The following is a 14,595-nucleotide window of genomic DNA, read 5'->3' as shown; positions in this document are numbered from 1 at the left end:
TATTTGTTTATACACTGCGTGCAGAATTATTAGGCAAATGAGTATTTTGACCACATCATCCTCTTTATGCATGTTGTCTTACTCCAAGCTGTATAGGCTCGAAAGCCTACTACCAATTAAGCATATTACGTGATGTGCATCTCTGTAATGAGAAGGGGTGTGGTCTAATGACATCAACACCCTATATTAGGTGGGCATAATTATTAGGCAACTTCCTTTCCTTTGGCAAAATGGGTCAAAAGAAGGACTTGACAGGCTCAGAAAAGTCAAAAATAGTGAGATATCTTGCAGAGGGATGCAGCACTCTTAAAATTGCAAAGCTTCTGAAGCGTGATCATCGAACAATCAAGCGTTTCATTCAAAATAGTCAACAGGGTCGCAAGAAGCGTGTGGAAAAACCAAGGCGCAAAATAACTGCCCATGAACTGAGAAAAGTCAAGCGTGCAGCTGCCAAGATGCCACTTGCCACCAGTTTGGCCATATTTCAGAGCTGCAACATCACTGGAGTGCCCAAAAGCACAAGGTGTGCAATACTCAGAGACATGGCCAAGGTAAGAAAGGCTGAAAGACGACCACCACTGAACAAGACACACAAGCTGAAACGTCAAGACTGGGCCAAGAAATATCTCAAGACTGATTTTTCTAAGGTTTTATGGACTGATGAAATGAGAGTGAGTCTTGATGGGCCAGATGGATGGGCCCGTGGCTGGATTGGTAAAGGGCAGAGAGCTCCAGTCCGACTTAGACGCCAGCAAGGTGGAGGTGGAGTACTGGTTTGGGCTGGTATCATCAAAGATGAGCTTGTGGGGCCTTTTCGGGTTGAGGATGGAGTCAAGCTCAACTCCCAGTCCTACTGCCAGTTTCTGGAAGACACCTTCTTCAAGCAGTGGTACAGGAAGAAGTCTGCATCCTTCAAGAAAAACATGATTTTCATGCAGGACAATGCTCCATCACACGCGTCCAAGTACTCCACAGCGTGGCTGGCAAGAAAGGGTATAAAAGAAGAAAATCTAATGACATGGCCTCCTTGTTCACCTGATCTGAACCCCATTGAGAACCTGTGGTCCATCATCAAATGTGAGATTTACAAGGAGGGAAAACAGTACACCTCTCTGAACAGTGTCTGGGAGGCTGTGGTTGCTGCTGCACGCAATGTTGATGGTGAACAGATCAAAACACTGACAGAATCCATGGATGGCAGGCTTTTGAGTGTCCTTGCAAAGAAAGGTGGCTATATTGGTCACTGATTTGTTTTTGTTTTGTTTTTGAATGTCAGAAATGTATATTTGTGAATGTTGAGATGTTATATTGGTTTCACTGGTAAAAATAAATAATTGAAATGGGTATATATTTGTTTTTTGTTAAGTTGCCTAATAATTATGCACAGTAATAGTCACCTGCACACACAGATATCCCCCTAAAATAGCTAAAACTAAAAACAAACTAAAAACTACTTCCAAAAATATTCAGCTTTGATATTAATGAGTTTTTTGGGTTCATTGAGAACATGGTGGTTGTTCAATAATAAAATTAATCCTCAAAAATACAACTTGCCTAATAATTCTGCACTCCCTGTACAGACTGTGATTGTCTATTGTAGTGACTTAGATGAAGATCCGAACACATTTTATGACCAATTTGTCCAGAAATCCATATAATTCCAAAGGGTTCACATACTTTTTCTTGCAACTGTATTGTGTATCAATTGTTTTTATTACAGCTTTTTAATTCATTTTTTTAAGGAATATAAATAATGTGGTTTTATTAATAAATTGTGTGTTCAGTATGATCCCAGATGTTGAGTATATTTGGAAACAAATCAATATATCAACGGAAGGTGATTGGGTGAATCATACTGATAGCGCACCTATTCCATACCAGTAAATAGGAGAGCCCCCTTGAGATACATCTATAAACAATTAAAAACTGAAAGTATAATCAATAAATCACTCCCAATAATTCATCAAAATAGCATCACTGCCAATACATACATCATTTCATATAAAATTAATAAAATAAAGGTAAAATATAGGTTCTAAATGACGATTCAATTCCCTAATTGATGTTTGTTTCTATTGTCCCATGATTTTATCTGAAGTAAATGTTCATAAATAGTCCATTGTTATTTGTCAAAAACTCAAATATCTCAAAATGTCCCAGAAGAAATATGATGATAAAAATGAAAAAAAATGAAAAAAATTTGAAAATATGAAAAATAGTTAGTGATACATAAAAAAAAAAAAAAAAATATCTTGATAAGTGGTAGTTGCAGTTGATCTTTGGTAATCCATGATTTATAAATCAATTGTATCTGGTTTCATATTTCATATAATTCCATATAGTGATGAGTTTTATATATTCCATGTAGTGTCCTTGACTGTGTGCTGCCGGTTAATTATAAAATGTGTCCATAAACTGATAAGTGTCCGGAGTCTTTTATCTGATAATTGCACTTCCCATTTAAATTAAATGTTCATTCAAACTTCAGAATCAAAGCATGAGAGATTTGCTACTATGTAGCTTCATTACCGCCTGTTGATTATAGCGGGAGCAGGTTGTATCAGCGCCGCTTCTTTTGTATCGAGCACTGTAGCCACGGAGGTGATTCCCCGGACTTGGCGTCCCACGTGTTGTTGGATTCGCCTCTCTCTTAGGTTGCCGAGTCGCTGCTGTGTCTTCAATCTCGGATGTTTCACTCCAAGCGGTCTGCAGTAGACACAGGCACCATCTGTTTGAATCCCTTTTCATGGATGCAGACCTGTTGACTTGGTCTGCGATCCGCAAAATACGCCAAAAGATAAGACATACCCGATGTTTTGCTGTATCTTGTACATCACGGAGCAATTCAAAGTCATTGCGTCTCTATCCATGACGTGCAGTTCACATGTATGGTGACCGTGTTTTGCGGACCACTACTTGGGTTACACAATACGGGCGCCACAGCCATACCTTTGTGTGAATGGGCCCTTAGGATGGGTTCACATCACAAGTTTGTCATCCGTTTAACCCCTTCCAGGCCAGAGCCATCCGTGCAGGACGTAACTTGCCGCCCCAGCGCAGTAGGGCGCTGTGATCAGGTGGTTGCAGGAGCTGCGCCCACTCGATCCACGGCAGCTGACAAAATGTATTCCTATTGTAAAAACTAGGGGGGAAAAAATTTGTCACGTCCGTAACAACCAACTGTTTAAAAATATCACATGATGTACCTTATCAGGGGAACTTCTAAAAAAAAAAAACTAAATTAAATCTGTCCAATTTGGAAGAAAATATAGTGAGATACTGAGGATTACACCCGGTATACAGGAGAAGAGGTACTGTGCAGTGTCCATATACAGTCAGGTCCATAAATATTGGGACATCGACACAATTCTAACATGTTTGGCTCTATACACCACCACAATGGATTTGAAATGAAACGAACAAGATGTGCTTTACCTGCAGACTGTCAGCTTTAATTTGAGGGCATTTACATCCAAATCAGGTGAACGGTGCAGGAATTACAACAGTTTGCATATGTGCCTCCAACTTGTTAAGGGACCAAAAGTAATAGGACAGAATAATAATCATAAATCAAACTTTCACTTTTTAGTACTTGGTTGCAAATCCTTTGCAGTCAATTACAGCCTGAAGTCTGGAACGCATAGACATCACCAGACGATGGGTTTCATCCCTGGTGATGCTCTGCAGGCCTCTACTGCAGCTGTCCTCAGTTCCTGCTTGTTCTTGGGGCATTTTCCCTTCAGTTTTGTCTTCAGCAAGTGAAATGCATGCTCAATCGGATTCAGGTCATGGGATTGACTTGGCCATTGCAGAACATTCCGCTTCTTTCCCTTAAAAAACTCTTTGGATGCTTTTGCAGTATGCTTTGGGTCATTCTCCATCTGCACTGTGAAGCGCCGTCTAATGAGTTCTGAAGCATTTGGCTGAATATGAGCAGATAATATTGCCCGAAACACTTCAGAATTCATCCTGCTGCTTTTGTCAGCAGTCACATCATCAATAAATACAAGAGAAGCAGTTCCATTGGCAGCCATACATGCCCACGCCATGACACTACCACCACCATGCTTCACTGATGAGGTGGTATGCTTAGGATCATGAGCAGTTCCTTTCCTTCTCCATACTCTTCTCTTCCCATCACTCTGGTACAAGTTGATTTTGGTCTCATCTGTCCATAGGATGTTGTTCCAGAACTGTGAAGGCTTTTTTAGATGTCATTTGGCAAACTCTAATCTGGCCTTCCTGTTTTTGAGGCTCACCAATGGTTTACATCTTGTGGTGAACCCTCTGTATTCACTCTGGTGAAGTCTTCTCTTGATTGTTGACTTTGACACACATACACCTACCTCCTGGAGAGTGTTCTTGATCTGGCCAACTGTTGTGAAGGGTGTTTTCTTCACCAGGGAAAGAATTCTTCGGTCATCCACCACAGTTGTTTTCCGTGGTCTTCCGGGTCTTTTGGTGTTGCTGAGCTCACCGGTGCGTTCCTTCTTTTTAAGAATGTTCCAAACAGTTGTTTTGGCCGCGCCTAATGTTTTTGCTATCTCTCTGATGGGTTTGTTGTGTTTTTTCAGCCTAATGATGGCTTGCTTCACTGATAGTGACAGCTCTTTGGATCTCATCTTGAGAGTTGACAGCAACAGATTCCAAATGCAAATAGTAGACTTGAAATGAACTCTGGACCTTTTCATCTGATCATTGTAATTGGGATAATGAGGGAATAACACACACCTGGCCAACTGTTGTAATTCCTGCACCGTTCACCTGATTTGGATGTAAATAGCCTCAAATTTAAGCTGACAGTCTGCAGGTAAAGCACATCTTGTTCCTTTCATTTCAAATCCATTGTGGTGGTGTATAGAGCCAAAAATGTTAGAATTGGGTGGATGTCCCAATATTTATGGACCTGACTGTATACAGAATAAGAGCAGATACTGAGAATTACACCCAGTATAAAGGACAGGAGGAGCTGTATAGTATGTATGTGTGTGTGTGTGTATATATATATATACACACACACCCACCCTGCACAGCTCCTGGTGTTTTGTATACTGTGTGTGTGACATATTCATGGTCAGTGTACACTAGATGTATGATCACTTATTCGATCTTGTCCACAACCACAGTAGCACAATACTGATATGCGCTTGCTGTGTATATCAGTCTCACTAAGAAGATATATATGTATTTGCTAGCAGTATACATGACACTAGACCATAAGAAGTGCTGTGGTACAGTATTTACCATAAATGGATATAATTTATACAGTGTGTGTGTGTATATATATATAGATTCTGTGTATCTGCAATGTGACAGGAAGATCTGCCTGTGTGAGCTAGGACATGATCATGTGACTGTGTTTGTATGTAAGGTTAGGTTGTGCAGAGCAGGGGGCGGGGAAGGGCAGATTATTCACACCCACAAATATTCATGAGGGAGGGCTCAGGCACTGTTGGTACACGCCCCCACAGCTTTGCTGCAGCATGTAAACAATGCAAGAATAACAGAACCATGCAAAGGTGTAAGTATGTTTTTTTTTTTTTTTTTTTTTTAAAGAAATCAATCTTAACTAATATATACTGTATGTAAGTCCTGATGAGTTTTATGTTTTTTTATTTATTTTTTTCATTACTCGGATATCCCCTTTAAGTCCGGTCGTCTGGGGAAGCAGAAATATCAGTCAGTCCATCAGCTAGTGATCCCCAAAGAAATGACCATTTGCTATCCTTCATACATGTGTGTCCATACCCCCCACCACCCGGCCTGTGATGGTCAGACCTTTAACGGCAGTTTTTACGACCTCTGCTGCCTATCAGGTCTGCCTCCAAATCTTTGTATTAAAATATCTTTTTGGGCATTTTTTCCGAGCAACTTCATGTTACCACCATCCACTCCGTCCTAATATCCCGCACACGTGTGTACCAAACATGGCGGAGGTAATGGCAGGATGGCTGGAGTTATCTAATTGCTCCTTGTTACTGAGATGGGATCGATTTGGTTTGGCCTAGACGCATATACATGGCCTGAGTTCTCAGGAGGAAGCACGTTGCTCAAATATGGATTAGGCCACGTATTTCTCTGATGTATATCGCAAGATAGGGGTTTCATGTGTGACCTCGGCTGGAGAGGACGCTAGCCTTTTCCTGACCCCTCTAACGGTTCTGGTTTGTGTAGGACCCTCACGCTATCTCTGGATTTTATGATGGGGGTCTCTGGTCTCTGTGAAGGGGTTCCACCTTACTGATTTTGATGATTACACTCTCCTGACCTGGCATTGGGAAGGGAACATGGATGAGGTTATGACCCAATACCAGAATGTAAAGGGAGGGGTTGTCTACTCCTACTTTTGATATCTGGATCCCTCTATCACCACAGTATTTGCTCCAAAATGTAGGTGCACAGCCTAATCTTGTCATGTCCTAGGAGGAGACCCAAATGGAATAGGCCTTTTCCTATCCATAAACACTGCTATGGGCAGCATGGAGGTACTGCAGCCAGGTAGCTGAAACCAGCACAGCGCCCCAGCAGGTCGGAGGGTGGTACTGCAGTTTTGATTCTTATTGGCTAAAACAGACTACATCACTTTTAGACTTCTTGGGGCACAAAGCAGTGATCATGGGGGAAGGGAGACTACTGGACTTCTTCTAACTCGCCCCGTTGCTGACTACCACAGCCATTCTCTCCCCATCCTGAACTGTCTGATACCGGGGTGCATTCCTTGCTCATGTCTTGCTAACTGCCTGTGTTTTGCATTGCAGATATTGGCACTGTGTCACATAGCAGTGGGACAACAGATGAATCTACACTGGCTTCACAAGGTACATTTACATCACAGCATTTCCAAAATGTATTTGGGGTTCATAGTCCCTTTCATAGGGCTTTACCAGGACTGATATTGATAGTCTGTCCTTAGGATAGCCCATCGGTATCAGACCGGCGGAGGTTTGACTTCCTCCTTTTCGAAGCATTTCCCAGACACAGCGCCATACCTTTGGTAGTGGCTGGGTCTGGTATTGCAGCTCAATCCCATTGACCTGAATGAGATTTGGAAAACAAATCATTGAAATAAGATGATGCCCATTCATTCAGTACTGGACTGGTTACTGGAGTGGATAGAGTGGGATATGGGAGTCACTCGATACTGGCTGTAAACGTTTGTGTCTGTTTTTTGTTCCAGGGCTTCCTCGCCATCGTACTAGTCACCACAGTGGTAGCCATGACGTCTATAGAACAAATGTGGGAAGAAGAATGGGAAGTCCTATTAATTTCCTTCCAGGTAACGTCAGTAATCTGCTTCTGGCCCATGTCAAAGTGTTAAGCCGTTTTACTTTTTATCTTAATAAAATTGCATAAAATTTGTGAACCCCTATATATCCTGGCACAGGATGAAGCAGCTCTTTCTGTCTCTCTCTCACAGCAGGAAATCCCAGCACAATGCAGCGCTCAGCAGTTACATTTAGCCAATTAAGGATTGTGAATGAAAATCACAGAAATACAAAAACCTAAAAAATGTTTTATTGGTATCAAAAATAGTCAAGGAATAGATTACCACATCCAAAAAGTCATATAAAAAAAAACTGCCTGTGTGAACCAGTCCCCTTTTATCACTAGCAATGGGGTTGGAGCAATAGGTCACCAGATTACTGGACACGATGTAAGAAATGCTGCATCCATAGGTACCGTGTGACTACGAAAACACAGAATCGGAGAATACTTATAGCCCTGTAGACGGAAATAGAAAAAAGTTATGGCTGTCAGAAAATGTTGTAAAACAAAAGCCATACAAATTTGGAATCGTTGCACTCGCACACAGAGCTATGGGGACTGGATATTGCGGATGTGTTAGCGACCATCTAGCAACCGATGTCCTCAGCTCTATACACAAAATCCCGGTGAGCGGTTCCCTTTAAGGGGTTAATATCATCAAGAGATCACCATGTGTAATCCTGACATTCTAACGACTAGATAAAAGCTTGAATACGTGAAACCTAAGAAGCCCCATCTGAACCCCGATCCGTCAATAATGGTGCGGCGATTGGCCTCAAATTGAGATGTGATGCCACGCTCGGCTAAAAGATGATAATGTGATGACGTCACAGTGCAGGGTAATAGACATCAGCCCCATTTACTAGTCTACAACCAAAAAGCACAAAGATACCACCTCTGTCCAACATTACAGGCGTAGATATAGTTCACAGTTTTTTGGGGGGTACTATCGCTCCTTGGGGAGAGAGTTCCTCATGCCAATTAAGGCAACTTATAGGCCGTACATGCTCCTCTGGACTGATGATGGGCAATCGCCAAAAACAGCTGTCTGCAGATGAGATGCTGGCTTAGTTATTATCCAAGTCATGTCTCAAGGCCTGTTTAAAGGGCTGAACATTGGCTTATAGGATAGCTGCCTTACAAATACAGAAATATGTGCTGTGTCATACTTCACGATTCTAAGTGTTATGACGGTCTCTCTGATTTATATGTGAGAGATTGGGGAGCTCCTTAAAGGGGTTGGCCCATCTCACACGTTGGGTGGGACGTCGCTAGGATGTGCCACTAATGTCAGATAGGTGCAGGGCTGAACTCTGGGACCCACAACTATCTCTAGAACGGGGCCCCCAAAGTGAACAAGGGCACAACACACAAGCGAGGCCTCCTCTACATTTACTTCTATGGGTGTCCCGAAAATAGCCCAGCGCATTTGCTCAGCTGTGTTCGGAACTCCCATAGAGGTGAATGGAGGGCACTTCCACTTCTTCCACCAGCTTAGGAAAGAATGGGATGGGGGCAGTCCCTGTGCCCCATCGTTTGCTAATCTCCTCTTGGGCTGATGGGAGGACCGAGTAGTCTTTCCATCAGAGGACGCTCCCTGGGCATCCTCCATCTTAGAGGGGTTCTTTGCGATATGCATGTTGGTCATACAGGTCATCAGTGCGAGATCAGCAGGGGCGTGATTCCAGGCACCCACGGAGATCAGCTGTTTGAGGAGGTCACGGTGCTCCCGCGAGCACCGCGGCTTCCTTACAGCTTACCAAGCACAGCGCCGCACATTGAATAGTGGCCATGCTTGGTATTGCAGCTCAGGCACATGTACTTGGATGGGACTGACCTGCACCTAGGACGTGTGACTGATGAACTAAGAAGAGGCCGAAGCACTCACGGAGCACCACGGCCTCTTAGTACAGCTGACCGGTGGAGGTTCTGAGATTCTGATCCCATATGGATTACCTATCCTGAGGATAGGCCAACAGTATGTGTGTAAATCCCGGAGAACCCCTTTAACCTGGCTACCATGTCTAGATGATATTGTCATTTTATGGTCAGGTCACAGCCTTAATCAGAATGATATCGGCCTGACTCTTACCTTTGAGATACAGGACAGACATTCATTTTCTTGACCTCACCTCAAGTAAAGATCCTTCGGGTTTTATTTCTTCATCGTTATGTCGTAAACCACCTCATCTAGCACTTATTACCTTGAAACAACCGCCATCCCCTCTCATTACGGAACAGTTATCCCTAAGGGACAGTATATGAAAACGCGTCGTAATTGTTCCTCGGATTTAGACTTTCACAGACAGCCTGAGGTTTTAGTCTGGGGGATATCCAGCGCCTGCCCTACTATAGGCATTTCAGTATGCGGCTGGACAGAATAGGAGGGATTTATCTGCACCCAGGACCCTTGAGGGATACAACTTTAAAGGCTATGGACACCCTTCACAGCAATTTTTTTTATGATTCCATTTTACTCATTTTGGGCTAAAAAAAACCTTTTTTTTAAAAATTATTCTTTATTAAAAATTGTCATCAGTTTTTGAGATACAGGGGTTAACAATCAGTCTTCTTGCAGACTATCACTTCTGAGTCCCATAAGCTGACTGCTCATGTGAAGCCTTATCTGATTTCCTGGCCTCATAAATACTCATTATAGCTAAAATCTTATAAAAAAGTTAATATGGCTTAAATGAGTGTTTATGAGATCAGAGATAAGGCTTCACCTAAGCCCTCAGCTGACGGGATTCAGAAGTGATAGTCTGGAAACACACTGATTTTTAAAACCCTGTACCTTAAAAACTGCAGAAATTCTTTAATAAAGACCAATTTAAAAAATGATTTTTAGTCCAAAATGCAGTCATAAAAAATGCCCTAAAGGTGGGGCATCGGATGCCTTTAAGTACATCAGATGACTTACACTTACCGTCTTTATGATGTATCAGGGTTTATATGGATGCAGGGGCTTCTTGGGTTTCATGAACTATGTGGGACTGCTAGCTATGTAGAATGGCAGAATTACATATGATAATCTCCTGATGAACCAATAACATTGGGGAAACTCGTTGGGATTCCTTGAGGATCCCTATGTAATCGCCCTTTCCATCTATGTGTTTTCATAGTCATGCGGTACCTATGGATGGGTTATCACCTTGTCTATGGGTATATACATCTGATTCCAGTGTGTCCATAAAGTATGGAGCATTTCGTACATTGTGCCAGTAATCTGGTGGGCTATTGCTCTGACCATTAATAGAGGGGCCTGGTTCACACTAGCTGGTTTTTCTGAGTCTTTTTGGAAGTGGTAAACTATTCCTTATCTATTTTTGATACCAATAAAAATATTTTATGTAAAACTAATATTTAAAACTGTGATCAGTGACCTGAATGTAAATGCAGTCCAGTCCCTTTTCTGTGTTGTGGGAGGGGCTTCATTTTTATTGTGTTCAATGCAGTTGTGTTCCTTTTATTCTTATATTTACTCTCTGTCTCCTAGGCAACAGCTCCATTTCTGCACATCGGGGCTTTGGCCGCCATCACCCTGCTCTCCTGGATCATTGCTGGCCAGTTTGCAAGATCAGAAAAAGCCAGTGAGTCCTGTCCATACAGTATCTCAAAGCACTTTCTTTTATTAATCTCCAATTACCTTTGTATCATATATCCTCTAGTCACATCCAAAGCTGCACCTGCATTTTTACATTCTGTGTTCTTATACACATCCATAAAGTACGGCACCCAGCTCAGTAAATTACAGATTATACAGCCACCACTAGAGGGAGCTCAGTACATACAGATCATAAAGTCACCACTAGAGGGAGCTCACTACATACAGATTATACAGTCACCAGTAGGGAGAGCTCACTACATACAGATTTTACAGCCACCACTAGGGGGGAGCTCACTACATACAGATTATACAGCCACCACTAGGGGGGAGCTCACTCCATACAAATTATACCGCCACACGCCACCACTAGAGGGAGCTCACTACATACAGATTTATACAGCCGCCACTAGAGGGAGCTCAGTATATACAGATTATACAGCCACCACTAGAGGGAGCTCACTACATACAGATTAAACAGCCACCACTAGGGGGAGCTCGCTGCATACAGATTATACAGTCTCTACTAGAGGGAGTTTACTACATACAGATTTATACAGCCGCCACTAGGGGGAGCTCACTACATACAGATTTTTACAGCCGCCACTAGAGGGAGCTCAGTACATACATATCATAAAGTCACCACTAGAGGAAGCTCGTTACATACAGATTATACAGCCACCACTAGAGAGAGCTCACTACATCAGATTATACAGACACCACTTAGGGAGCTCACTGCATACAGATTATACAGCCACCACTAGGGGGAGCTCACTCCATACAGATTATAAAGTCACCACTAGGGGGAGCTCACTGCATACAGATTATACAGCCACCACTGGGGGGAGCTCACTGCATACAGGTTATACAGCCACCACTGGGTGGAGCTCACTCCATACAGATTATACAGCCACCACTGGGTGGAGCTCACTCCATACAGATTATACAGCCACCACTAGAGGAAGCTCACTGCATACAGATTATACAGCCGACACTGGGGGGAGCTCACTGCATACAGATTATACAGTCACTACTAGAGGGAGCTCACTACATACAGATTATACAGTCACCACTGGGGGGAGCTCACTGCATACAGATTATACAGCCACCACTTAGGGAGCTCACTACATACAGATTATACAGCCACCACTAGAGGGGGCTCACTACATACAGATTATACAGCCACCACTAGGGGGAGCTCACTACATACAGATTATACAGCCACCACTAGGGAGAGTTTACTACATACAGATTATACAGCCACCACTAGAGGGAGCTCACTATATTCACATTATACAGTGAGTCACCACTAGAGAGAGCTTACTACATCAGATTATACAGCCACCACTAGAGGGAGCTCACTACATACATATTATACAGCCACCACTAGAGGGAGCATACTACATACAGATTATACAGTCACCACTAGAGGGAGCGCACTACATACAGATTATACAGTCACCACTAGAGGGAGCGAACTACATACAGATTATACAACCACCACTGGGGGGAGCGAACTATATACAGATTATACAGCCACCACTAGGGGAGCTCACTACATATAGATTATACAGTCACCACTTGGGGGAGCTCACTATATACAGATTATATAGCCACCACTAGGGGAGCTCAGTACATACAGATTATACAGCCACCACTAGAGGGAGTTCACCACATACAGATTATACAGTCACCACTAGAGGGAGCGAACTACATACAGATTATACAACCACCACTGGGGGGAGCGAACTATATAAAGATTATACAGCCACCACTAGAGGGAGCTCCCTGCATACACATTATTCAGCAACCACTAGAGGGAGCTCACTACATACAGATTATACAGCCACCGCTAGAGGGAGCTCACTACATACAGATTATACAGCCACCGCTAGAGGGAGCTCACTACATACAGATTATACAGTCATCACTGGGGGGAGCTCACTGTATACAGATTATATAGCCACCACTAGGGGAGCTCACTACATACAGATTATACAGCCACCACTAGAGGGAGTTCACTACATACAGATTATACAGCCACCACTAGGGGGAGCTCACTACATACAGATTATACAGCCACCACTAGGGGGAGCTCACTACATACAGATTATACAGCCACCACTAGGGTGTGTGTTAGCACAGATTATATTTTTTTTTTTTTACTAATTTGATAGGTGAGTTAATGCCCCCTCCCCCTCCACATTGTTTTTATCGAAGCTGTTTTTGACCGTACCTCTTTCTCCAGTTTTTCAGGTGTGTTTAATTTTAGCGTATTTGGCTGTCGTCATTGCACTCTATCTCGTCCCGATGACCATTTCCTCACCGTGTATTATGGAGAAGGATTTGCTGGGACCCAAACCCTCAGTCATTGGCCATCGAGGCGCACCTATGGTAAGAGGGCCCTCACCAAGGATTGACAGGACCAGATGAGATTGTGACAAACCTTCAGTTATGAAAAGTATTTGGTAGGGGTTTTTAGCCACTAGATGTAAATACAAAGGTTTTCTTTCACCGACAGCAAGCAGAAATCGGGCAAAGAACTACAGCAACCAGTTTTCTGTCATTGAATGGGTCAATATTGAGCCGTGGAGATTATGGAAGATGTTTTGGTGCCACCTAGTGGCAGTTGTGTGAAGTGCAGCCTGATTCCTTCCCACCCATGGAGCCGACTGCAGCGGATTATATGAGATTATATTTTCAGTCCAGTATGTTAATCTCTCCTAGAACAGGGTCTGACCCCTGACAGCGGCAGATGTGACGCCCATCTGGCAGTGCCCATGCCTGTCTGTGGTTATATGGCCGGTCCTGGCCACGTTGTACATCACCTGGGTGCAGTGATCACATACCCGCAGAGAAGATTATAACCCTCATCATGCTGCGCTGTACAGTGACAGCTGGCAGCCGGTGCCCTGGCATACTAGCATACTGGAAAACGGTATATCCCTTCATTATACAAACATTAACCCTTATTTGCTCTAACCAGAATACCCTGTAAAGTTCATGCTGTTGTCAGCTCTGTTTTTGTGCATCCTGCAGTTGTCAGCCATAACACAACTGCAGCGTGTGGTGATCCTATATTCACTTCCGTCAGGTCTATTAGCAGGTAGTGCACCTGTCTGCGCACTCCTCTCTGCTGTGCCGCATTTGGATGAATATATCGGCGCCCCCTGCTGCTGATTGTGTAGAAACGTCAGCGGAATAGTAAAGCAGAGCTCTTGTCAGCGCGGCCCCGTTTTGTCACTCAGTTCTCGACGTGTTATGTCAGATGTTCAGCCGAGCCGATCAACGCCTGACAGCGCGCTGATCCGTGCGGGGAGCGGACCTGACTTTTACCCCGCAAACAGCGATACATCAACATTTCATGTGAACCAGCCCTGACGAGCTGAGCCATATTCAGCCGATCCATTTAATAGGAGGTAGTGTGTGCCTCGCGCCTCATCGTCCTAAATATTCGCGATGGCGCCGCCTCCACCTCTGGCCGCCCCTCGTTATTGCTTGTATCCGCTGATAATTGAGAGGTGCAGCGAGAAGTCGTCAGGGCTGCGGAAAATGAATGGTAACGATGGAGCCAATTAACGGTTTTAACACAACGCGTGGCTGCGCGGGGGCCCCCGGGGGGGCGCTCTCTCTGCAATGTCTGCCAGTCTTCCCCTTAGCAAAATACTCTGTGTAAATGGCACAGAGGAACACAAAGGGTTATCAGGAGCAACCACTTCAAAGCA

The 14,595-nt window shown here is 43.6% G+C and overlaps 1 protein-coding gene across 3 annotated transcripts in view; it reads left to right on the top strand.

The window, feature by feature from the left end:
* Positions 1–14,595, top strand: part of LOC120996513 (glycerophosphodiester phosphodiesterase domain-containing protein 5-like) — a 195,241-nt gene that overhangs the window by 138,644 nt on the left and 42,002 nt on the right. For all 3 annotated transcript variants that reach the window (XM_040426457.1, XM_040426459.1, XM_040426458.1), the window contains exons 5-8: positions 6,759–6,818; positions 7,178–7,276; positions 10,763–10,856; positions 13,119–13,264. In XM_040426457.1, the coding sequence (XP_040282391.1) occupies positions 6,759–6,818; positions 7,178–7,276; positions 10,763–10,856; positions 13,119–13,264 (399 nt within the window). The remainder of the gene's footprint in view (positions 1–6,758; positions 6,819–7,177; positions 7,277–10,762; positions 10,857–13,118; positions 13,265–14,595) is intronic.

Source organism: Bufo bufo, chromosome 3 (genome assembly GCF_905171765.1).
Source record: "Bufo bufo chromosome 3, aBufBuf1.1, whole genome shotgun sequence".
Lineage (NCBI taxonomy): Eukaryota > Metazoa > Chordata > Amphibia > Anura > Bufonidae > Bufo > Bufo bufo.
Note: the sequence above shows the minus strand (reverse complement) of the source record. Positions and strands in the feature narration are given on the sequence as shown.